The following is a 26,970-nucleotide window of genomic DNA, read 5'->3' as shown; positions in this document are numbered from 1 at the left end:
GCTGCTGCTGATGGAGCTGGTACTGCTCCTGCCACCGCACCCCTCCCCAGGAGCCATGGCAGTGGAAGGTGAGCATAGAGGGCCCCCCTACTCAGACCTGCGAGTGGATGGATGATGACACAGATAGGCAACAGCCAACTGACTACGTAGGATGTCTCTGTAGTAGGTCAATTTGTCCTCCCTCTCAGTGGGTGTAAAAAAGGCCCCCATTTTGTGGCAGTAGCGAGGTTCCAATAAGGTGGAGAGCCAGAAGTCATCCTGCTCCCGAATGGTGACAATTCGGTGGTCACAACGCAAACAAGTGAGCATGCATCATGCCATTTGCGCAAGTGACTTGGAGGGACTCCATGCCTCCATCTCCACTGCATCCTCTCCTGTCAGATGACTAGAAAAAACATCCATTTGGCGAAACCTAAACTGTGCTCCACTGTGCCTCTCCCCCTCCAGTTCAGCCCCCACAGGATTGGCACAAAATGTGCCACAGTAAGCTTGAAAAAAAAACTTATTGGAGTAAAACACCAGCCAGTGATTATTTTTGCCCGGACTTTCACAGTATGTAAGCACTTGACAAATTAATAGGTACAAAATAGTACACTACTTAGATGTACATATGTGGTATGCACTTATAAGGGCAGAAAAATGCGCTACAGTACACTTAAAAAAAAACAAATTTTTGCAAAACACCAGCAGTACACTAGTCGTTGTGTACTAAACCCAAAATTGAACTCTTTCAAAGACTATTAGGAAAGGACTGCTGGGTATTATACCATCTACAGACTAGTTTAACCAGCAGACCATTTGTTGCGGAAACAAAGACACAGAATTGCGCTGAAAAATTATTCCTCCATCATCTTAAGGTTCATCAAGATGAGCCAGCCTGTTGAAACGTATGAGGCAATACACAGCTCTCTGCCCCTCTCTGTAATACAATGCTGTAGAAAGTGACTGGGAGGTTAATGGCTACAGTAAAAAATCTTTTCTGTGAAAAAACGCACTGCCCTCTGTCCATCAGAACAATGATGTGACTAGGAGGTGAAGGACTGCTGGAAAAAGCTTTTCTGTGCCACAGGAAGTCCGTCCTATCTCTCCGCAGTGAAAGGAAGAAGTGACGATCCAGAATTTGGCTGCCGATTATATAGGGCTGTGACATCACAGGGGTGACTGGCTGCTGATAGGCTGCATCCTGCATGTGATCCAGGGTCATCCCGCCTACCCAGAGTTCCTTGCCCCACGTTCTCACATGTGGATCCACCATTTTAGATGCCATGGAGCTTGGACCGCACTAAATGGAGTTTAACCTCTTAACGACGCAGGACGTAAATGTACGTCCTGGCGAGGTGGTACTTAACGCACCAGGACGTACATTTACGTCCTAAGCTTAACCGCGAGCATCGGAGCGATGCCCGGATCTTGCGCGGCAGGTCCCGGCTGCTGATCGCAGCCAGGGACCCGCCCGTAATGGCGGACATCTGCGATCCCACGGATGTCCGCCATTAACCCCTCAGATGCCGTGATCAATACAGATCACGGCATCTGCAGCATCGCAGTCACTAAAATGGATGATCAGATCGCCCGCAGTGCTGCCGCGGCGATCTGATCATCCAGCATGGCAGCCGGAGGTTCCCCTCACCTGGCTCCGCTGCCTTTCCGGCGTCTTCTGCTCTGATCTGCCTTCCCGCAGACCAAAGCAGAAGATGACCAATAATGCTGATCAGTGCTATGTCCTATACATAGCACTGAACTGTATAAGCAATCGAGTGATTGCTATAAATTATTATAATAAATTAAAGTGTAAAAATAAAAGTAAAAAAAGTAAAAAAAAATTGAAAAACCCCCTCCCCCAATAAAAACGTAAATTGTCCCATTTTCCCTATTTCACCCCCAAAAAGTGTTAAAAAAATATTTTATATACATATTTGGTATCCCCGCGTGCGTAAATATCTGAACTATTAGAATGTTAATGATACCGTACGGTGAACGGCGTGAACGTAAAAATAAAAAAAAGTCCAAAATAGATGCTTTTTTATAACATTTTATTCCAAAAAAAATTAGTAAAAAATGGATTAAAAGTTCTATATAAGCAAATATGGTATCAATAAAAAGTACAAATCACGGCGCAAAAAATGAGCCCTCATACCGCCGCTTATACAGAAAAATGCAAAAGTTATAGGTCAAAATAGGGGGATTTTAAACATACTAATTTGGTTAAAAAGTTTGCTATTTTGTTTAAGCGCAACAGTAATAGAAAAGTACATTATCATGAGTATCATTTTAATTGTATTGACCCAAAGAATAAAGAACACATGTCCTTTTTACCCTAAATTGTATGGCGTGAAAACAAAACCTTCCAAAATTAGCAAAATTGCGGTTTTTAATTTCACAACACAAATAGTATTTTTTTGGTTGCGCCATACATTTTATGGTAAAGTGAGTGATGGCATTACAACGGACAACTGGTCGCGCAAAAAACAAGCCCTCATACTAGTCTGTGGATGAAAATATAAAAGAGTTATGATTTTTTGAAGGAGAGGAGGAAAAAACGAAAATGCAAAAATTAAATTGTCTGCGATTAAATTGCGATTTGCGCAATAATTTTTTATTTTTTTTCAAACTTTGTTTATTGAAAGGATTTCCAGAATTTTACAATAAAGGTAAACAACAATCAGGATAATAAGGCAGGTATGCAATCAAAGAGAGGGTCACTCCGGACCCAACAGACATAAAAGCAAATAGGATATATAAGTCCTCGTTCGAGGGCAAACAGATCGCGGGACAACAGGCAATCACAATCCAAATTACAGTGAAACAAATCAGTACGATTGTCAGCATGGTGCAAGACACTCACTCCCACACACAGGGGCCTCCTCCACATACCACACATGACATCCTTCCAAACACACATACCCACACACGCAGAAGTAAAAAAAGAAATGGTGGGGGGGCGGAAGAAGATGACATGGAGAAGCGTGGAAGAAGAGGTAATTGTGGGAGAAGAATATAGAAGCACGAGAGAATCAACCCCTGTCATCAGAAAGGCGGAGTGGGCCCAAAGTGTTGCTGAGAGAACCCAAAGAGTACCATTCCGTATGACGGAACGGCAGTACTATTTTGTCTATTTGTGGTTTAGTGAAGTGGGCAGCCAAGAAGGTCCGCCATTTAGCAAATAATTTCCTAGCGTCCCTCTCACGATGCCTCTCCGTGTCCAGTCTATCAACCTCCAAAAAGTCCTTGAGATCTTCCACTACTGCCGCTAAAGACGGGATCGCGGGTTTGATCCATTCACGTAAAATTATACGTTTAGCCACCAGGAGTATGACATGAATGAACCTGGGTAGTGACCGCAGGCCTGTCCCTTCCATAATGGATGCATCAACAGACTGGAACAGGAGAGCACGCTGTGTCAATGGTAAGCTAACCTTCCAAAACTTGGAAATGTATTCCACCACCTCCCTCCAGAATAGCTGAATTGTCTCACAGGACCAGATACCATGCAGAAAGTCAGTAGCAGGAGCGTTACATTTTGGGCATGACGTGATCCTGTCAGGAAATGCTGCCGAGGCCGGGATGTTAAAGCCCAGATAACCAAAGTGCATCATTTTAAAGTAAGATTCCCGCCACCTTTCATTTATGACATTCTGCCTAACCTTTGTCCATCCTTCCAGAATTGCGCAATACTTTTTCATGAAATTCATAACGAATTTGGATTTGTAAGAATTTGGATTCGCTCATCTCTATTTATTATGCCCAGGGTTGTCAGGATATCATTGTTGTCGCTGCCTCACTAGATATACCCATGCGATCATTGATTGCACATATATCCATACTCTGAGTGGAAATTGCATCATGCTGATGATATACATAAGTATAATTAATTAGTGTTCCCAGTGTTTTTCCAGTACTTTTTGAATGGCAGTCACAATACAACATTGCACTAGTGTACTAAGAGTTGTGGACCAAACCTTTTGTATGAAAAATCCTTCAGACTGTTATCCTTAAAAAATAAAGATATCATGTGCATCTTAGTCAGCATCTCGAGTAAATGTACCGTGGCCCAGACTGTCTTTTACTGTACGCCAACAAGGGCATAAAACACTTTAGGACAGCTATCAATTTCTATCTTCCAGCAACCATCTATTGTTTACATGCAAGGAAGTGTCCTGTGGGAAAATTCCCATCTCATATAAAGTGGAAAGCTCTCCACGTACCTTGAGTGGTGTCATGCCAAGCATAGCGTGTCACTGCCATTTCACAGGAGATAGTGATGCTCTGCCAACTGAGGCATGGCAATCACACAGCACACCACTCACTCAAGCTTCACGGCATAGAGGTGTGCTTTTTTACACCGGGGTCCTTATCTGTGCCAGTTCTCTCAGGATATTGTGACTTATTACACATTATTCACCGATTTTAAAGGGGTATTCCAGGCAAAACCTTTTTTTATATATATCGACTGGCTCCGTTAAACAGATTTGTAAATTACTTCTATTAAAAAATCTTAATCCTTCCAATAGTTATTAGCTTCTGAAGTTTTCTGTCTAACTGCTCAATGATGATGTCACGTCCTGGGAACTGTGCATGATGGGAGAATATCCCCATAGGAACTGCACAGCTCCCGGGACGTGAGTCATCAGAAAGCAGTTAGACAGAAAACAACAACTCAACTTCAGAAGCTAGTAACTATTGGAAGGATTAAGATTTTTTAATAGAAGTAATTTACAAATCTGTTTAACTTTCCGGAGCCAGTTGATATATAAAAAAAAGTTTTGGCCTGGAATACCCCTTGAAGGTTAAAATCACAATTAACACAAGACAGAGTTATCATGTTATAATAATCCTCAAATGCATCAGCTGACCCTGTTATACAAGCATTTCTTTACAAAAAAGTTCTTAATTTTTTTTTTTTTATTCAGCCTTTTATGATGTATCATTCTCTCTTAGGCTGGGTCCACACTACGTTTTGTCCCATACGGGAGCGCATACGGCAGGGGGGAGCTAAAAGCTCGCGCTCCCGTATGTAACCGTATGCGCTCCCGTATGCCATTCACTTCAATGAGCCGACCGGAGTGAAACGTTCGGTCCGGTCGGCTCATTTTTGCGCCGTATGCGCTTTTACAACCGGACCTAAAACCGTGGTTGACCACAGTTTTAGGTCCGGTTGTAAAAGCGCATACGGCGCAAAAATGAGCCGACCGGACCGAACGTTTCACTCCGGTCGGCTCATTGAAGTGAATGGCATACGGGAGCGCATACGGTCACATACGGGAGCGCGAGGTTTTAGCTCCCCCCTGCCGTATGCGCTCCCGTATGGGACAAAACGTAGTGTGGACCCAGCCTTACACTTACAGAGACATGTTAAAAGTTTTGATCAGTCGGGGTCTGAGTGTTCAGACCCCGACCAATTGTTAGAAAGATTCAGGAGAAAAGTTGAGCTGCCCATAGACTTACATTGTAAGTCTGTCTCATGCACTCTTTTCACAGCTAGTTCTTGCTGTCGGTCACGGTCTCAATACTCTAAGACTCATCAAATCTTTCGACATGTCTCTACAACTTGTCAAAAGTTTTTATAGTGACAGTGCCGATTTAAGACCCCAGTGGAGAGGTAAGCAATGCTTCTTTTTACTTTTGTTTTACCAAGCCTGACCCTTTTTAAGAAAAAAAACAAATTTTTTGTCTGATTTTCCTACATTCCTCCATTTTTGGCATGAAAAAATACAAATAAAATTTAGTAACAGGATGGAATGGCACACATTTATGGACTACAAATACTGCTGTGTAAATATGGTTTCACACATAGCATTTTTAGGAAAAATGCTAATTTTTTTCAGCTTTATAAGTATTATTATTTTACTACAACACGCTAACATATGCCTTCAATATGTAAAAAAAACTGATATAAAAAAATACTTAAAAATGCATTAGAAAACTGTATAATGTATAAAATCCAAGGCTTTTTTATACACCAAACAAAAAAAGTACCATAGGTAACAGATTTCTTTGTTTATTGATTTAAAAAAATATGTACTGACCTTCCTCACTGCGCCTTTCTGACGGAGACTTTTACTATTGTGCAGCACTTCCTGGTGCCAATCACAGTGGTGACCCGCTAACCAGTTATGCAGGCAATGCTGTGTGCCAACACAAGAAAGTGCTGCACAGCGGGAATGGGCTCTGTCACAAAGAACAGTGGTGGCAGGGGAGCGGGCAAAGTGAGTTCAGTTTGTTTTCTTTGTTACACCATATTGAGCATAATTATTTATTTAAAAAATACTCCAAGTAATAAAGTAATACCCCCTTATAATATAGGTTATATAATAGGCTTGCTACCAAAACAGGTCACACACAGTTGAATGGAACATTTCTGTAACAAATCTGTTGTATGTGAATATATCCTAATACTATATGAAGATAAAAAAAACTATATACCGTATACTCATTGGTTGCCATTACTTTTGGTATCTAGTAAATTCTGTGGCTTACTGAGGATATAGTGGATGTCACATAGCTGAGATGCAGCCCCAGTGCAGTTGAAAACCAAGTGGACATGCTTGTCGGCACAGTTTTCTATTTGGACTTTATTGGTCATGTGATTTTGCAAGCTATTTAATGGCAAACAATACGAATACAACCATAGGGTCTATTCAATAATGGTCTCAGGACTGCGCAGGTAATTTTACTTGCATTAACAGTCAATTAGAAAACTTCAACAAACAGCATGTCTGCACAGCTTTCAATGACATCATGACGTGTGGCTTCCATTACATGCAATTGTAACTTTATGAAAAAAATAGTGCAGATAGAAAAATTAAGCGGCTTGACTATGGGGTTGATTTTACACACCTGTTAGCTATGGGTGTCGCATATTGAAATTTTGGCCAGCACCCAAACTAAGTAATACTTAGAAAAAAAAAGAAAAAAAAGTTAACCCGTCTCAAAATGTTAATTTGTGTTTTGCCTTGTGCTGATGTCTAAGCTCTGATGTAAGTTCATGTGATCACTTAATAATTGGCACCACCTTGTCAAGTCACATTAGTCACGTCTCCCCGGACAAAGTTTTCCAATTACGTTCCGTTCCATTTCTTTTAGTGTATCATCTATTTTTCCATTCTGGCAAGAATTAAACACCAGTCATCATTACTTGACCCCAGCATTGAAGCATATGATGTAAAATTATAATACAGTGTTTGTTTTTTTATCATCTATATGTTCCCATCACCTTGTGGAATCACTAAGGGATGTATGTGGATGAGCCGCTGTTCTTTGTTTTTGGTTAAAGGGGTTCCAGTTATTTCTATCCAGAAATAGAAAAACAGAGCTAATTTCTTTCAAAAACAGCTCCACGCCTGTCCTCAGGTTGTGTGTAGTATTACAACGTGGCTCCATTTATTTCAATGGAAGTAAGCTGCAGAACCACACCCAAACTGGAGACAGACAGGGAGCATTTTTTTAAAAAATTGTCTCCGGCAGTGTGAAGCCCGTTATTTTAGGATCGTGAATAGCGGGAGAAAAAAAAATAGTGCTTACACCGTCATTTTCTCCCACTATTCTCTCCGAAAATAATGGCGCCGGATGGGCCCCACTGACTATAATGGGGTCCATAAGGACCAGTTCATTATGACCCATCAAAATGACAGCATCAAACTGCAAAAAAAAATTAAAATAAAAAAAATGGAGTTTGACGGCCATATTTGATGGGGCATACCGGAAGTATGAAAAGAGCCTTAGTGCTGTTTTTCTATTCCTGGATAACCCCTTTAGAGAATTTAGGCCAGTGGTCTTCACCTGTGGCCCTCCGGAGGTTGCAAAACTTCAACTCCCAGCATGCCCGGACAGCCGTTGGACTATGCAGGTATGCTGGGAGTTAAAGTTTTGCAATATCCAGAGGGCCACAGTTTGAGACCCCTGCTTTAGGTTATATTCACACAGTGTATCAATCTGCCTGAAAGCAAAACTGTCTGGTTTTACCCACAGTAACCAATAATAGCTTAGCTTTCATTCATGTTAAGAGATGAAAGCTGAGTTGTGATTGGTTGTTCTGGACAAATCACAAAGTTTTTTGTCTAGGACAGATTAATCACTGTCGACACATTGGCCCCAGATTTATCAGTCTGCAGGAGTCTAAAGTAGTGAATGGAACAAACTGGGTAAATCTGGGAGTTCCTACTATATTTTGGAAAGTTAGGTGGGACTGGAAAACATTTTTATTTTTTTATCAACTGGTGCCAGAAAGTTAAACAGATTTGTAAATGAATTTTATTTAAAAATCTTAATACTTCCAGTACTTATCAGCTGCTGTATGCTCCAGAGGAAGTAAAGTTGTTCTTTTTAGTCTGTCCACAGTGCTCTCTGCTGACACCTCTGTCCAAGTCAGGAACTGTCCAGAGTAGGAGAGGTTTTCTATGGGGATTTGCTCCTGCTCTGGACAGTTCCTAAAATGGACAGAGGTGTCAGCAGAGAGCACTGTGTTCAGACTGAAAATAAATTCAAAAAGAAGAGAACTTCCTATGGAGCATACAGCAACTGATAAGTACTGGAAGGATTAAGATTTTTAAATAGAAGTAATTTACAAATATGTTTAACTTTCTAGCACCAGTTGATAAAAAAAAAAAAAAAAAAAAAAATATTCCAGTGGAGTACTCCTTTAAAAGGGAAGGGGCATGCTCTCCCACTTCTTGGCAGATTTACAATAATTTACACAAGAAACTGGCATAATCTGTAAGAGAGATTTTTACTTGTGGCGCATGTGGTGAGTTTCTTAATAAACATAGGCTCTTGTTGGACTAGTCACCCCAAAGACCTGCGACACCCAATTGACACCTATACCCACAGTGTCCAGAAACTATAGAAATAGATATATGGATTTGGGGCTCAAGGTCATGGATATTATATATATTTCAATAAAATAATATTGGCATGTACCAAACAAGTAAATAACAGGGGTGTGGAAATAAAAAATAAAAAAAAACTACTTGTCCAAGGAGCTAAAGCAGAACACAATCTACTTGTCCCTCAAGAAAATCCACTTGTCCTGGTAGATGAAATAATTTCAACCAAAATAGTACGATCCCCCCCACTAGATATAAGATATAAGATCCTTTAGACACTGCTGTCAACTTAGACAGCTGTGATCTAATGGTTTAATAGCGGCCACGGTGATCGCAGCATGCCAGGCTATTAGCGGAGGGAGAGCTGTAGCTCCTTTTACACCGGAGGCAAGCCCAGAAAATTGCGCCCCCCCATCTGACCCCTATAACTCAAATTTCTCCATATACAGGGATGTATGAGGGTAATCTTATGTGCCGTGATCTGTAGTTTTTATCGGAACCATTTATTATCAAAACTTTTATTCAGAAAGGGGCTTATTCACATATATACGCACTTTTTAAAATATTTTAATCACTATTTTTCAGTCTTCATAGGGACTTATATATGGAGTCTTTTGATTGGAAAACACTGAATGCTGTGTTACTGGGGGGGGGGGTTCTGCTTCTCCAGTTTATGTGGTGCATTTTATTTACTCTAATTTATGTGTCAGAAAATGCTGGAAGTTGCATTTTGTTACTAGATAACTACAACTCCCAGCATGCCCTGATACAGCCTATGGTTGTGTGGGTGTTGCAGCATGTTACACTGTATAGAAGTACAGTTAAGGTTATTGTGTAACATGCTGGGAGTTGTAGTTTTGATTTGTGTCAGCTGCAGAGCCATAGGCTGTGTCAAGGAGTACTGGGAATTACAGTTAATAACTACAACACCCAGCATGCCCTGATGCAGCCTATGGCTCTGCAGCTGACCCGAACCAAAACTACAACTCCCAGCATATTACACTTTATAATTCTACAGTTTAGGTTATGGTGCAACATGCTGGGAGTTGTAGTTTTGGTTCTGGTGTGTTTGCGTGCATCCGTGGGGCTCATGGTCGGCGGCGAGTATGAAGGGTGGGATTCTGGGGGTGCAATTCAGTGCGGGCTGCCAGAAAACACTAAAAATAAATTAAAAAATGAGATAGCACAACTGGCAGCAGCACTTGTCAGTCCGCCCCTGTACAAAACATACATGTATACACATATGCCGGCCACTGCCCCCTATATTATACATTACATACATACATCATACATACAGACATATCAAACATACACCCGCCACTGCCCCCATCATACATTACATACACACACACACATCACACATACACTCAAACCATACATATACACACATCATACATACACCCGCCGCTGCCCCCCCATCATACATTACATACATATACACACATCATACATACACCATACATATACACACACATCATACATACACCCGCCGCTGCCCCCATCATACATTACATACACACATACAGACCCCATACACACATAATATATACACAGACATCATACACACATCATATATACACAGACATCATACACACATCACACATACAATCACACCATACATATACACCATACATATGCACACTTTATACATACACCCGCCGCTGATAAACCCCCCCTAATCATACATTACATACATATACAACCACCCTTCCCACCGCCTGCATGCTCAGCCTTCTCACCTGAGCTTCACACCCCCCGCTCTACATTACACAAGAAGCAGGGGGAGAGCGAGGACGAACACAGCTCTGTGCACAGCTCCATCCCCCGCACACAGCTCCATCCGCTTCCCCCTCCCCCTGCTCTGTCTCCACAGCACCTAATCTACCTCGGAGAGGCTGCAAGTTTGCACGGGGAAAAAACAGAGCAGGTGGAGGAGAGAGGAGAGGACGCACTGCACGGGGCTGGGAAGGATTTCTGGGGGGGGGGGGGATGGGGTCTCTGAGCAGCTGGGGGCCGCCACCCCCTCCATACGCTCTGAGCGCCGGTGTGAGGTGCAGACTTGCATCGGCTCCTGCGCCTCACACCGGCATTAAAGAAAAAGGGGGAAGTCGGTCTGTCCCTGCTTGCCCCATACAGGGCTAAATCTATGAAAAATTCACCTGCCCGGTGCCTGGAACTACATGTCCCGGGCGTCGGGCAATAGGATTTCCACATCCCTGTTAAATAAGGAGAGGGATCCAGTATAAAATACAATAGATTTGCTTCTATATTTATTATAGTAAAAATATATAGTATAATTCCCTTGGGTATGTCACAGGGCCCTGTGACATACCCAATGGAATTTTACTATAATAAATATCTGACTTTAATTTGAGAAAGGAATCTATTGTATTTTATACTGTATCCCTCTCCTAATGTACTTGTATGGTACATACCAATATTATTTTATTGAAATATATATAATATCCATGACCTTGAGCCCCAAATCCATATATCTATTTCTAGGGTTTCTTAATAAGTTTATCATACTGTACTCCAACATACCTTCCGTAAAAGTGTACCTGTGACATGTCTCAAGGTGCCGAGACCCATACCAATCAGGAGAACGAGCTAGAAGAAGTGCACACTACATGTAATATATATCTTTATATGGATATAGAGTAATATTGAACTTGTTTGGCTTGAAAACATAGTATTTAAGTACTTTAAGTATGAGAACTTGTACAAAAAGAATGCAGAATAGAATAAAATTTCACATTAGTTTAAACCTCTATCCATGAAAGCAACTTAGAGAAAGCAGTTTTCCCATTCTATTGCACATGGTGGCTACATTCAAGATATCCATTAATGCATTATTTACACAAGACTAAATGCCCATCAATAAGGCAATACTGAACTAGTGTTTAATTTCCTCTGCCATGTAAGTGGCACGGTGCCACACAGAATCCAGTGACCTTTTCCCACAGACACGCAGCACGATAGCGCTTTCTGATTTTGGACTATATTTGGGGAAGGGTGATTAAAACATTGAAATTAACCAAATTACATGTATTCAGCTGGAAGTGACACGGTCCGCTCTTGGCAGGCTGGGGATCTGATGTCTTTCCTCACATTTCTGCTGTATACTACATTAATGAATGTGTTAAATTAAACATAAAAATGAAGCGCATGTTCTGACCTTTCTGCTCTGGACTCGCTGTCATTTTTGCTTTGTTCATACTCTTGGCGGAGATAGTGAAGTTCTTCTTGAAGGTGTTTCTCTCGCTCTACACTTCCCTTGTAAAAATGCAGCTCTTTCTCCAGTGCCTTCACTTTGTCTTCGAGAAGCTTAAATTCATGGAGTATCAGGTAACTGACTCCACAATATTTGCAAACAGTCTCATCACGAGGCATCTGGAGAAAAGGAACACACCTTAGTTTTAGGCCTTAGTAACAAAAGTAACAACTACATCACGGAAGTCTGAGAAACTTATAATAATAATAATAACAACATAGTGTATGACATGGACAACACTTGTATAACGCAATATAAACTTGTATTCTTATTTCTGATGTCTCAGCAATAATATTCTTCACATACAAATAGCATGGAGATAACATGAAAAATCACCCAGTGTGTATGTCACATTGTCCAGAGATCAGACTACAATGACTAAAGAGTCCCCATCCAGGGAGGGTGGTGCAGAACTGGGACACATGTCCTCTGCTACATTTCAGGGCACGAACCTTTTCTCAAGTTTGAAGAAGGGGGCATACCCTGAAATGTAGCAAAAGGTCTCAGTGCTGCCCAACCTCCCAGCTATGTGTCTATTTCACAGAGAAGGTTCCATCGACCTGAATTATTCGACCGTCTTTGTCGCATGACACAGATCTGGGAGAGAACGTGCCATGCTTGTACTTCTCCATATTTGTTCTCCTGATGGGTTGAGCTCTGAACACTCAGACCTCAACAGATCTAAACTTTTGATATGCCTCTGACATCAATTTTTTTTTTTTTTTTTGGGGGGGTCTGTGCCCATTTAAGGAGGCAGACAATTTTTGTATCCTTCCTAACTGTCACACAGCTTTAGCTTTTCTAAGTACCGTATTTTTCGCCCTATAGGACGCACCGGCATATAAGACGCACCCAATTTTAAAGGTGCAAAATCTAGAAAAAAAAGATTCTGCAACCAACAGTGATCTTCAACCTGCGGACCTCCAGATGTTGCAAAACTACAACTCCCAGCATGCCCGGACAGCCGTTGGCTGTCCGGGCATGCTGGGAGTTGTAGTTTTGCAACATCTGGAGGTCCGGAGGTTGAAGACCACTGGCATAGGAGGTAGTACTCACGTGTCCCCGCCGCTCCAGACCCGTCACCGCTGCCCTGGATGTCGCTCCATCACTGTCGCCGCGTCCCCATGGTGTCCCCGACGCTCCGGACGTCTTCTTCCCCGGGATCCACGCTCTCAGTCGCCGTCATCACTTCGCTATGCACGCCGCTCCTATTGGATGACGGGACGGCATGCGCGACGACGTGATGACGTAGAAGGAGAGCGTCGCCATGCAGGGGATCCCGGCACGGAGCAGACACGGAGGAGGCAGGTAAGGTCCCTCCCGGTGTCCTGTAAGCTGTTCGGGTGAAACCGCGGCGGTCCCGAACAGCCCGACTGAGCAGCCGGGTTACTGTCACTTTGGCTTCAGACGCGGCGGTCAGCTTTGATCGCCATGTCTGAAGGGTTAATACAGGGCATCACCGCAATCGGTGATGTCCTGTATTAGCCGCGGGTCCCGGCCATTGATGGCCGCAGGGACCGACCCGATAGTTGTGTATTCGCCGTATAAGACTTTTGGGGAAGAAAAAGTGCGTCTTAAAAAGTTCGAAAAATACGGTACTTGTTTGCCAAGTTGTATTTTAAAAGGTGACCTTTATTTTATCAGGGAATGTAATGAGAAACAATATAATATATTTGTAGGACGACACTGAACAGAAATTCAATTCTGTCATTTTTTTGTTCATGTAAACGTTATTCTGTGGACACAGCAATACCAAATACATATACCTAATTTTTTGTTTTACTACTTAAAAAAAAGACATGAAAAGAACTATTAGCATGGCAATTTTCTGATCTTTATAACTTTTTACAAAGCTATGAGAGGACTTGTTTTTTCTTGCAGGATGAGCTGTGATTTTTGTTGGTAGCAATATGGGGTAGATGGGATTTATTCATGACTTTTTAATCAATGTTTTCTTGGATATCATTTCTGGTTTCATTTTTTTTTTTCTTACCATGATAGTTAAAAACATTCCAAAACACAGTAATGATAATTATGTTTTTGTTTGTTTTTTTAAATATTTTTTTTATATTTTCAAAAAATGTTTTTTTAACTTTTTGGAGAATGACCGAACAGAAGACCTATGGGGCCATCATGTGAGACTTACCACCTAGATGCTGCAGTCACTATTGACCGTGGCATCTAGTGGGTTACATGGACAGGATTGGAGTAATTTTTTAGGATTGTAATTTTTCATTATTATGCATAAGATAGACAGACATAGTGGCATAGAGAAATGAGGAAGGGAAGCTCGGCAAGCTGGATTCACACCTTCATTGTGCACCTAAGAGATTCAGCAATATAGCAACCGGGGCCATATCTTCCAAACGACTGCACTAATTTCAGTAAATTATACCTCTTTATACTTCTGCTCTCCTGCACTATTACCCCATGTATTGGGTTTAGTGTGGGTTAACAGCCTGTCAGTTTCTCTTTAAATCCCCTCCTGCTGCAGCGCCATCGCTCTAGTTGGCCCTGCCGGTTTCTGCTTACTGTGACCTCTACACCAATCACCAATCCATGTGACCTCTACACCAATCACTAGCCTAGGCCATGAATCTAGCATCTACAGAGCATTACCACTCCAGATAAATAAACGAAAACGGACAGGGATCACCAAAGCCTTGGTGCTTGACTGCGGGAGATATAAAGTTTGAGTTTTTATTTTTTTTGTAACATTTCGAACAGCTAGTTTAATAAATTCCTGGACAGGTGTCCATGTTTATCATTGCATAGGCGGTATTGCCGTTATGATTTGCTTTACCCCTTTAACACATAGCATGAAACATACATAGAGCCTGTATCGAAGTACACAGAGTCCCAATGCTTGCATAATTCAAAGACGTAGGCAATAGTGGATGCCATATTACAGCTCTGTATAGTTAGAGTGAATTCACGCAGAACGAAAATGCTGTGGATTTTACATAGAAACATATGAAAGTAAAAGTCACAGCAGATTATAGCAGAAAACATTCACAAATTATTTTATTTCACAAATTATTATTCTAATGTTCATTCTGATGTAGATTTTTACTGCCGATTTCAACGATTTCAAGTGTAGCAAGGGTGAAATTCACCTTAAACCAACAGTAAAATCTACATGTAACACTTGAGAATTTTGCTGCAGATTCGCTATGGATTTATGAAAGAAACCACAGCGGAAATGTGTGTTCCTCGTATTGTCATCATGCCCCTATTGAGCTGTAATACAGCCATGTGCCTGGGGCCTTATAGTCAGTATACTGTGTGTAGATCACTAAAGCTACAACTGTTAATATCACCTTTCAACCATTACATTATGTTAAATCTAATATTATCAATAACCTTTGTTGTGTAGCTTTATTTTTGTCCGTTCCATCCCTATTTAGGTACCTTATAATGCCTTTGGTTACTGGGATGATCCTCACTTCAGCATTTTTACTGGTAATGGAAAATACAGAATGTACTCAGGAAAGATGGATATATGATCTCCTTTTCTCAAACGCACAAAAAATTAATGCCGCCGGTTCCAACATTGTTGATTTTATTAAAAATAGGGGACAACATGAGCTGTTATGAGAGGTTATCATTAAAGGAACACTGTGTTCGTGCACTGCCACTTTTCTCAAATAAGAACACTTCTACTGAACTGTCCGTTCCAGAATATATAATCCTCCGTACCAGTCCAAAAGCTGAAACTAAGGTTAACACTATGTAGTCTTTTAAAGTTCAGCACTTCCTCTGTCTCCGTAACCTGTGCTCTCTCCCGAATTATAATTTTTATTTTTATTTCTAGCAATTATTATTCATAATTTACTGAACATTTTGTATCAGGACAATATATCCCTTAAAACTGGAAAAAAACATCTGAACTTCTACAAATTCTTCTATTTGACACAGACATTGTAGAGTGACCTTGGCCACCTCCAAAGGGGACAACCGGGTGCATTCACACCACGTTTTTGCAATACAGTTCCCGTATCAGGTTTTTGATGAAAAACTGATTCCAAACTGATCAAAACATGTGAACAAATTTTAACCCGTATACAGCTAAAAACCGTATACGGTTTAAAAAATGATGTCCGGTTGCATCCGTTTTTAAGAAAAAAAATGTATAAGTTTTTAACTTATCACTCCATTATGAATAAAGTTTCACTTGTTTGATTGAAATTCCAAGAGAAAAAACTGTGCAAAGTCAAAAATCGTATGGTGAAAACCGGATGAAACCGTACGCACATACAGTTCTGTACGGTTCCCATTGACTCCCATGTTAAAAAAAAAAAACGTATACGGTTTAATACAGTTTTTCACCCGGACCAAAAACCGTGGTAGGCTATGGTTTTGGGTACGGGAAAGAAAATGACAAAACCTTACAGGATGCAAAACGGACACAACCTGATGCCTCTTTTGGCATACGGTTTTCAATGGAGAATCAATGCATATGGTTTCATACGGTTTTCACATTGAAAACGTATACGGGAACTGTATTGCAAAAACGTGGTGTGAATGCAGCCTAAGGGTATGTGCACACATGGCAGATTTGTTGAAGAAATTTCTGCGACTGTTCTATTTATGTGAATAAGCACGGCTAAACATCATGCACATGCTGCAGAGGCAAATACATTTACACAAATGGGATAGATTTTAATCCTGAGAATTTTTTTCAATAAATCTGCTACGTGTGAACATATCAGAAAGATAGAAGTAACAGCACCCACAAAAGGTAGTCACTCAACTTTCATTAGACGTAACTGGATCTGTGATGACTTGCAGAGATACATCTCCCCCGCCAACCATTCCCTCTGTCCCACTCTCCTGAATGTGTCCCCCAACAACCGTTCCTTCTGTCCTACTCTCCTGAACGTGTCTGCTTTAGGGTACTTTCACATAAAATCTATAAAGTCTATAAATAGGATTGTTTCTACGGTATACATTTCTGCTACTAATCTAGCATTCTGTTCACACAGAAGAATCAGGATGAACAGTGACATAATGGCCCAGATTTATCAAACTGTGTGAGAGAAAAAGTGGAGGGATTTTCTCACAGCAGCCAATCACAGCTCAGCTTTCACTTTACCTCAGATCGTTAGCTGAGCTGTGATTGGTCGCTGTGGAAAAATTACTTCACTTTTTCTCTCACACAGTTTGATAAATATGGGTCAATATATCTATAAATACATAAATAAATAAATAAGTGTTTTGAAAAGAAAGGTGATTCTTATAGCAAGTAACTACAGCCTTAGCAACACATCAGTCTTTGAATATGTTCTGTGGCGTCCATCTTTTGCTGATACTTAATGAATTTTTTCCCTTTTGTATTTTATTTCAATTGAAAAATATTAAAATAATTAATATTCCAACAAACTTTTTTTTTCCAATATTAGACTTCTTTATTGTAGTATGATCCTTACATCACCAAAAATGTCCTCAAGCATTACCTTTCTAAGTGCCCTTATTTATCTCCCTCCTGTATTCCCAGCTATTATAACAGTGCTTGCTCTAGGATTTCTATTTAATTGTTTTATTTTACACGAGTGGCAATATCTCTCAATGAGACTTCATAGTAATAATCATTTCTATACTTTTTTGCAAAAGGTGTGGGGGGGGGGTCTGTATCTACCACAAGAATAATAATAAAGCACAACTTAGTCTAAGGACCAATAGACTCACCTATATGAAGACTGACTATGTATTTTATCACTTACAGACTGTGATGAAATGTGAAGTTTCCTTCAACAATATTAAATGTCAGTCTGACATAAAGCGGGATCACCCATTTGGCTGGTTTCCAGATGGTCTGAGATTATTAGATAGCAGCGAGCACTGGGAAAAATGAGCGCTGCTTGCTCGCACACTATGCTCTGAATCGGCAGCTTCGCCGGGATACAGAGACGTTTTACAGTCAATCCAGCATCCGTTTCCTAATAAGCGTCTGTCTTTTGTAACCATTTGTTACCCATACGTGTCAATATTACCATGAGGAATTTTTCCTCTAACCTGAGCAACACAGAAAGCGATAAAAATAGATTTTAACAAGTACGACCCTGAACGGCTGCTTCTTTGGTTTTCGCGGCTGTTTTCTAGTCCATCTGTATCATTTCCAGATCAACCAGCTTAGAGCGTCCCTAACTAGCAGGTAAGTTTACATCTATAGCAGAGCTGAGTTGGTTTCCGTAGCAGAGCTGAGTGTATGTGTAAGCGCCGTAAAGAACACAGTGTTGTTTAATAGTTTACCATCTGAATCTCTTCTGGTAACGGATGCATCGGGACGTGCTTTTCCATGACCTCAGGCTCTTCTGTTCGTGAATGAGAAAGCTGGAGGCAAAAAAAAAAAGAGAGAATTGATCAGGTCTGGGCAACATGGTGTTTTTGTAGTATACCATCAAATACAGGACAGGCAGGACAAGGTTAACTCAAACCAAGCTTTACGTATCTAATACGTAGTTTGCAGCATCTCTGTATGTTTCCTTCAAAAACTTTCCGTAAACCTGAAAATCACCAAGACTTGCTTTTGCAGCCATGCATTCCATTCTATGTATAACTAGATCTGTCATTTGTATGGTGTGATCTGTAATGTGGGTTATGATAAATGACACCCAGCTTTCCCAGGACCAGATAGAAGTAAGAAATGGCTGACCACAGAGGACAACTCGAGGACCGACAGGCTAAAATACCATTTGGTGGATTTATTATTATTTATTATTTCCCAAACAGGGTGCCTCCAGCTGTTGCAAAACTACAACTCCCAGCATGCCCGGACAGCCTTCGGCTGTCCGGGCATGCTGGAAGTTGTAGTTTTTCAACAGCTATAGGCACCTTGGTTGGGAAACACTGCCCTAAACCATCACAGAGCATCAAAATTGTGCAAACTTTTTGTGCAAGCCCCAAGTTTGCGCAATTTTGCTGCTCTTCACTGGTGCAGAGGATGATAAATTCCACTTTTTTTTTATTATTTGCTCAGTTTTCTATTCACTGTCTCATCAATCCTACAGTGAGCTGTTGTAATGGAAAGGTTAGATCATCGCAGTGCTAAAAATTACAAATATCCTGTATGTACCAGCACCACATGAATAATGTATAACAAAGCTGGAATAAACTATGATGCAAAAATTATCAGAATATAATATACAATTCCATCCAATAAATTAAAGTGGGGGCATAAAATATCAGTGCTGACCCTTCTCTACATTTTTCAATCTCACAGGGGCACAAGTTGTGCAGTTTAAGGGTACGTTCACTCGTACATAATCTGCTGCAGGTTTTCTGCAGCAGAAATCCTGCTCGCGGATTTACTGCATACCCGTTGATGTCAATAGGTAGCAATCTAATCCTGCAGCAGATAATGTACGTATGACCAAAACCCTAAAGATGAATTCACATTTGGCAGATTTGTTGCATAAATGTCTGTAACTGAAAAATTTCCATCAAGATAAACAGAAGTGATTTTCAGTCGCAGACATTGCTGCAACAATTTGTGTGTGAACTCAGCCTTAGGGTGTGTTCAGATCTACAGCAGATTTTCTGTAGCAGATTTTGCTAACCATTGAAGTCAATGGGCAGCAAAATTTGCAGATCTGCAGCAAAAATATCCACGTGTGAATGCACCTTAAGGGTGCGTTCACATGTGCTTATTTTTGCTGCAGATTTGCTGCTGCAGATTTTGCTGCCCATTGTCATTTGCAAAAGCAAATCTGCAGCAGAAAATATGCACATGTGAACGCACCCTTAGGGTATGTTAACACAGGGCTGAAACGCTGAAGCTACTCCGCCCTGTGTGAACATATGGTCGCATGTATCATGCACGCTGGGGGTTTTACACGAGGAATAAGTGAGTTTCTTTGAATAAAATCTGCACCCGATGCAGTGGATCTGATGCTAGTACAGTGATCCCTCAACTTACAATGGCCTCAACATACAATAATTTCAACATACAATGGTCTTTTCTAGACCATTGTAAGTTGAAACCAGACTCAACATACAATGCTACGGACAGTCCAGATCTGTGAAACGCGTCAGAAACTGACCAATCAGAATGGACATTCACTGGTAAAACCCCTGTATTACTGAAGTGTATGCACTGACTGGTGTCTGGTAGCGCCCCCTACAGTACAGGGAGGTACAACATGTTCTGTACTGCTCTTTACCTGTACCAGGGTTAGCTGCTCCTTTGGACACCAGGTGGGGGCGACTCCATCTTCCTTTTTTTAGGACATTGCCTGTACTGTACAGGACCCTGAAGAAGCTCCTGTCCTCTACATAGACCAGTGTTTCCCAAGCAGGGTGCCCCCAGCTGTTGCAAAACTACAACTCCCAGCATGCCCGGACAGCCTTTGGCTGTCCGGGCATGCTGGGAGTTGTAGTTTTGCAACAGCTGGAAACTCCCTGCTTGGGAAACACTGACATAGACAGTGATTTACAGCTCCCAGCAGATCTTTATTACTTTTATATGTAAGGATTTGCTTTATCTGTATTAGTTATCTACTTATTTTTCTTTAATCCTCACTTTTTCCTATTTTTTGGATGACATTTTGGTGCCTTTAGAACCAATTACCAGGTTTCCATAGAGTTCTGGTCTCAACATACAATGGTTTCAACATACAATGGTCGTCCCAGAACCAATTGATATTGTAACTTGAGGGACCACTGTAGTTTCATTGTGGATTTTATGTTGTACCCAATAAAGGCAGAATAAAGTGAACATTAAACCTCATCGATTATAAGTGCTTTGTTAATGTGCCTCTCTGGCTGCTGTGAGACTACTACTCCCAACATACTATTTAGCAACTGCTGGAGTGCCAAATGTTGCACATGTACTGCATTGGCTATACTAAAAAGTTAGGTAAAGCAACAAGGACAAAACTAACGCCATGTAACATATGACCATTCAGATATAATATGAAGTGTTCTTATTCCCACAGTGAAAAACCCTGAAATGCATCTTTAAAGATCTGTGAGAACTGCTATTCTAGGAAGAAACCGTGTAATGTCCATCCGAGGCATGGCCTTTATGCAGCGCCGGTGTGAATGAACAATCTCCATGGTTACTGCCGACATTGACAGAATGCCAATGTCCCCTTGCACTTTGTAAAAATCAATTTATATGGTCACGCACCGACCAGACTTACTCATAGAGCTGGCAAGTAAAGGAGACAGAGAAGGATGTTTGTCTGTTTTAGTGCTCAGAAAAAAAGCTAATCCCCCACAATACACTGAATTGTACTGTACACATAACACATATATAGCACTGTGTCTACTTATAGGAGATGTCTTATGAAGGCTATAAACCCTATTGAGACATATGGACATCACAGAGGAGGATCATCCGCTCAGGACCCCCCTTCAATGTGCCAGAATGGAGAGTCCCTCTGTAGGTGCTGGTCTGGGGGGTCTTGAGCTGCCCATGTATTACAAGGGAAGCCATTTGTCTGAAAAGCCACCAAGTGATACTACGCCTGGGTACAGATCGTAATGATCCCATTTAATGATATAGTCAGATAGTACAGTACTGCCTCCCTCTCTCTCCTCATACAGATTTAAGTGCAGACAGTAATGCCGCCTTCTTTTTCTTCCTTATGGGGGTACAGATACCATCTAATGATATAGTCAGATAGTACTGCCTCCCTCTCTCTTCATACAGATGTAAGTGGAGACAGTACCGCCGCCTAATCTTTTTCCCTTATTTATGTACAGGTAGTAATAATGCAATCTAATGATCTAGTCAGATAGTACTGCCTCCCTCTCTCTCCTCATACAGATGTAAGTGGAGACAGTACTGCCGCCTTCTTTTTCTCCCTTATGGGGGTACAGATCGTAATGATACCATCTAATGATATAGTCAGATAGTACTGCCTCCCTCTCTTCTCATACAGATGTAACTGGAGATAGTACTGCCGCCTAATCTTTTTCCCTTTTTTATGTACAGATAGTAATAATACCATCTAATGATATAGTCAGATAGTACTGCCTCCCTCTCTCTTCATACAGATGTAAGTGGAGATAGTACTGCCGTCTTCTCTTTTCCCCTTATTTATGTACAGTTAGTAATAATACCATCTAATCATATAGTCAGATAGTACTGCCTCCCTCTCTTCTCATACAGATGTAACTGGAGATAGTACTGCCGCCTAATCTTTTTCCCTTATTTATGTACAGGTAGTAATAATGCAATCTAATGATCTAGTCAGATAGTACTGCCTCCCTCTCTCTCCTCATACAGATGTAAGTGGAGACAGTACTGCCGCCTTCTTTTTCTCCCTTATGGGGGTACAGATCGTAATGATACCATCTAATCATATAGTCAGATAGTACTGCCTCCCTCTCTTCTCATACAGATGTAACTGGAGATAGTACTGCCGCCTAATCTTTTTCCCTTTTTTATGTACAGATAGTAATAATACCATCTAATGATATAGTCAGATAGTACTGCCTCCCTCTCTCTTCATACAGATGTAAGTGGAGATAGTACTGCCGTCTTCTCTTTTCCCCTTATTTATGTACAGTTAGTAATAATACCATCTAATCATATAGTCAGATAGTACTGCCTCCCTCTCTCTTCATACAGATGTAACTGGAGACAGTACTGCCGCCTTCATTTTCCCCCTTATTTATGTACAGATAGTAATAATACCATCTAATCATATAGTCAGATAGTACTGCCTCCCTCTCTCTTCATACAGATGTAAGTGGAGACAGTACTGCCGCCTTCATTTCCCCCCTTATTTATGTACAGATAGTAATAATACCATCTAATAATATAGTCAGATAGTACTGCCTCTCTCTCTCTCTCTCTTCATACAGATGTAAGTGGAGACAGTACTGCCGCCTTCACTTTTTCCCTTATTTATGTACAGATAGTCATAATACCATCTAATAATATAGTCAGATAGTACTGCCTCCCTCTCTCTTCATTCAGATGTAACTGGAGATAGTACTGCCGCCTTCTCTTTTTCCCTTATTTACGTACAGATAGCAATAATACCATCTAATCATATAGTCAGATAGTACTGCCTCCCTCTCTCTTCATACAGATGTAAGTGGAGACAGTACTGCCGCCTTCATTTTTCCCCTTATTTATGTACAGATAGTAATAATACCATCTAATAATATAGTCAGATAGTACTGCCTCTCTCTCTCTCTTCATACAGATGTAAGTGGAGACAGTACTGCCGCCTTCACTTTTTCCCTTATTTATGTACAGATAGTAATAATACCATCTAATGATATAGTCAGATAGTACTGCCTCCCTCTCTCTTCATACAGATGTAACTGGAGATAGTACTGCCGCCTTCTCTTTTTCCCTTATTTACGTACAGATAGCAATAATACCATCTAATCATATAGTCAGATAGTACTGCCTCTCTCTCTCTCTTCATACAGATGTAAGTGGAGACAGTACTGCCGCCTTCACTTTTTCCCTTATTTATGTACAGATAGTAATAATACCATCTAATGATATAGTCAGATAGTACTGCCTCCCTCTCTCTTCATACAGATGTAACTGGAGATAGTACTGCCGCCTTCTCTTTTTCCCTTATTTACGTACAGATAGCAATAATACCATCTAATCATATAGTCAGATAGTACTGCCTCCCTCTCTTCTCATGCAGATGCAACTGGAGATAGTACTGCCGCCTTCACTTTTCCCCTTATTTATGTACAGATAGTCATAATACCATCTAATGATATAGTCAGATAGTACTGCCTCCCTCTCTCTTCATACATGATGCCATCTAATGATTTAATGGTAGCTATAGCAGATTTCTCTGGCATCCATTGTTGCAGCAGGATTGTGGTTGTGTATTACAGATGCGCTCTTCTCCTGATCCTCCCAGCATAACAGCAGTTGTACATGTATAATTTGCCTTTTTTTAGAAGGACTGCAGGGATAAAAAAAAAAAAAAAAACTCTTCTGTAGCTGCTAAAGGAATTTAAGAGTATTTAAGAAAACTGCTGGAACATATTATACCAGCCTATAGACATCTAAACAAAAGGCACTTTTCAAGCCAGAACCTTTCTGTCCAGAGGACCACGCTGTCACATTCTGCTATTTAAAAGAAGCCGCAATAAAACTATAACCCAGTAAAGGGTTGGCGAAAATGTAAGAAATTTAGCATTTTATTTCTATAACAGTGTGTCTCCAGCTGTTGCAAAACTACAACTCCCAGCACGCACGCACAGCCAAAGGCTGTCCGTGCATGCTGGGAGTTGTAGTTTTGCAACAGCTGGGGACACACTGTTTGGAAAACACTGTCCTATAAAAATTTAAAGATTATGGAGGATGTAGGTTGAAAATATATATATATATATATATATATATATATATATATAAAATAAATAAAAAAGAAGATAAAATTCACTGAATATAACTGCACTATTTTAATATGAGAAATATATGCTTGTAAATAACTTAAAAGTCATCTGGCTGGGTTCCCGCTTGACAATACAGTATAATAGGCAGGCAATTTAGTGGTCAATTTCTTTCCTTCCTGCTTTTTTTTTTTTAAGTTTAAAGCACATGGGGGAGATTTATCAAAACCTGTGTAGAGGGAAAGTACTGCAGTTGCCCATAGCAACCAATCAAATCGCTTCTTTCCTTTCCAGAGGCCTTTATAAGACTGAAAGAAGCGATCTGATTGGTTGCTATGGGCAACTGCACCACTCTTCCTCTACACAGGTTTTTGATAAATCTCCCTACATGTACCTATAAATATATACTAGAGCAGTGGTCTTCAAACTGTGGCCCTCCAGATGTTGCAAAACTACAATTCCCAGCATGCCCGGACAGCCGTTGGCTGTCCGGGCATGCTGGGAGTTGTAGTTTTAATTTAGCCAATCAACAAAAACGGCAAAACAATACGTGCCGTATGTAGGTCCCGGGGGTACCAATATATAGCCAAAAACAAAGAGACCCACAATACTAATATTATTTCAAAAAGTATAACAATCTTTATTAGACAATAAAAAACAAATTTTAAAAATTAGTAAAAGGCAGAGGATGACCTTACGCAGGAGACAACAGGTGCCAGTGGACCTGGTATGGGTAATGTAGGTATTCAGTCAAGAGCATACATAATATAAGGCTGGCGTAGCTGCATACTTATGATGTCGTAACAATAGATATAATATCTAACATACATTGAGGTAACATAGGGAGCAGCAATGCAATACAGCAAACATAAATAGGAAATACCTAAAAAAGACTACCTGTCATATACCCAAAGGCCAGGAGCACCAAGCACCAACACCCCAACGCACGTTTCGCGTATGGGCTTCGTCAGGGGGCGCCCCCTGACGAAGCCCATACGCGAAACGTGCGTTGGGGTGTTGGTGCTTGGTGCTCCTGGCTTTTGGGTATATGACAGGTAGTCTTTTTTAGGTATTACCCACCTTGGGTTCCTATTTATGTTTGTTATATTGCATTGCTGCTCCCTATGTTACATCAATGTATGTTAGATATTATATCTATTGTTACGATATCATAAGTATGCAGCTACGCCAGCCTTATATTATGTATGCTCTTGACTGAATACCTACATTACCCATACCAGGTCCACTGGCACCTGTTGTCTCCTGCGTAAGGTCATCCTCTGCCTTTTACTAATTTTTAAAATTTGTTTTTTATTGTCTAATAAAGATTGTTATACTTTTTGAAATAATATTAGTATTGTGGGTCTCTTTGTTTTTGGCTATATAGAGTTGTAGTTTTGCAACATCTGGAGGGCCACAGTTTGAAGACCGCTGTATTAGAGAGAGGAGCCCCGGCGTACAGCAGACCAGTCAGCATCCTCCATTGCTCTCTGTCCAGACTGGAAGTCAAGCCTGTAAGGGACAAACCCAGAAATGACTATTTAACCCATTTTGTCTTGGAGAAGATTGTTCACTTAAGCCTTGGAACAAACTAGCAAATCTGTTTAGTAGTCGCACTGCTATAGAAAGGAAGGGCCACATAGACAGTCACAATTGTACCATTCATTCCTACTTGAGTAATACATTTTCCTGCTTACAAAGTAGGCTTGTAATCGTCTGTGTCATTGGGATAATCTTTATGAATAATGGGGTTTTCCCATCACCAGACCTATACGATGTAAGCACTGGATAAGCCATAAAAGTCACAGATGGTCCAAAGATCAGAGGCGCTTAGCCACCGTTACCCAGCAAAGAAGTGACACCAGGATATAGGTCCTGTTCACGAATGTATACCTATGTTCACATCTAAAATGACCCTACATTAGCGGAATACATTAGCAAACCCACAGAATGAATCCCACAGTGTACGAGGCTCCGGCCAAATAGCGCGAGTTGACCACCGCACAAAGCAGTGGCCGACACCCCCCCTTAATGCAGCACTATGGCAGTGCAGGAGATTGCCCAATGCAGCGCCCCTGCTCTCCCATAGAGTTGTATTGAGGGAGCGTGTCAGCTGCGGCTTTGTGTGGTGGTCAAACACGCCCCCTTCCTGCCGACTGACGGGGTCCTGTATGGGAGATCGCAGGGGTTCCCAGCGGTCTGACCCCCCGCGATCTGACACTTATCCCCTATCCTGACAAGTGACGTCCTCATGCACAACACTGATGAAAGACACCCACCTGCTCCACTCCTTGGCGCGACGTCAGGGGCATCACTAGTCCTGACAGCCATCGCTACTCACTTACTAAAAGTGGCCGCAGCGTTGGTAGCCAGTTCAAGATCAAATAGCACTAAAGAACAGTGAGCAGCAATGGCTGCTGCAGGACAGGATGATCCTGAAGCACTCGTGGGACTGACAGTGAGGTTATGTTCACACGGTGGAATGTCCGCATGGAAAAGTTCTGTGTGAACATTCTACTGATGCTAAAAATGTTGGGAAATGTGCCATCT

At 41.1% G+C, this 26,970-nt stretch overlaps 1 protein-coding gene across 3 annotated transcripts in view; it reads right to left on the bottom strand.

Annotated features, from left to right (window-relative positions):
• The window catches only part of LEKR1 (leucine, glutamate and lysine rich 1), a 230,339-nt gene that overhangs the window by 200,378 nt on the left and 2,991 nt on the right, over positions 1-26,970 (bottom strand). For 2 of the 3 annotated variants that reach the window (XM_056565016.1, XM_056565018.1), the window contains exons 1-3: positions 26,700-26,858; positions 18,349-18,429; positions 12,001-12,215 (exon numbers count right to left, since the gene is read on the bottom strand). In XM_056565016.1, coding sequence (XP_056420991.1) covers positions 12,001-12,215; positions 18,349-18,429; positions 26,700-26,732 — 329 coding nt within the window. In that variant the 5' untranslated portion in view covers positions 26,733-26,858. Of the gene's footprint in view, positions 1-12,000; positions 12,216-18,348; positions 18,430-26,699; positions 26,859-26,970 lie in introns of those variants that run through there. The other variant, XM_056565017.1, reaches the window with a different exon arrangement.

Source organism: Hyla sarda, chromosome 3, assembly GCF_029499605.1.
Source record: "Hyla sarda isolate aHylSar1 chromosome 3, aHylSar1.hap1, whole genome shotgun sequence".
Classification (NCBI taxonomy): Eukaryota; Metazoa; Chordata; class Amphibia; order Anura; family Hylidae; genus Hyla; species Hyla sarda.
The sequence above is the reverse complement of the archived record's forward strand: the minus strand, read 5'-3'. Positions and strand labels throughout refer to the sequence as shown.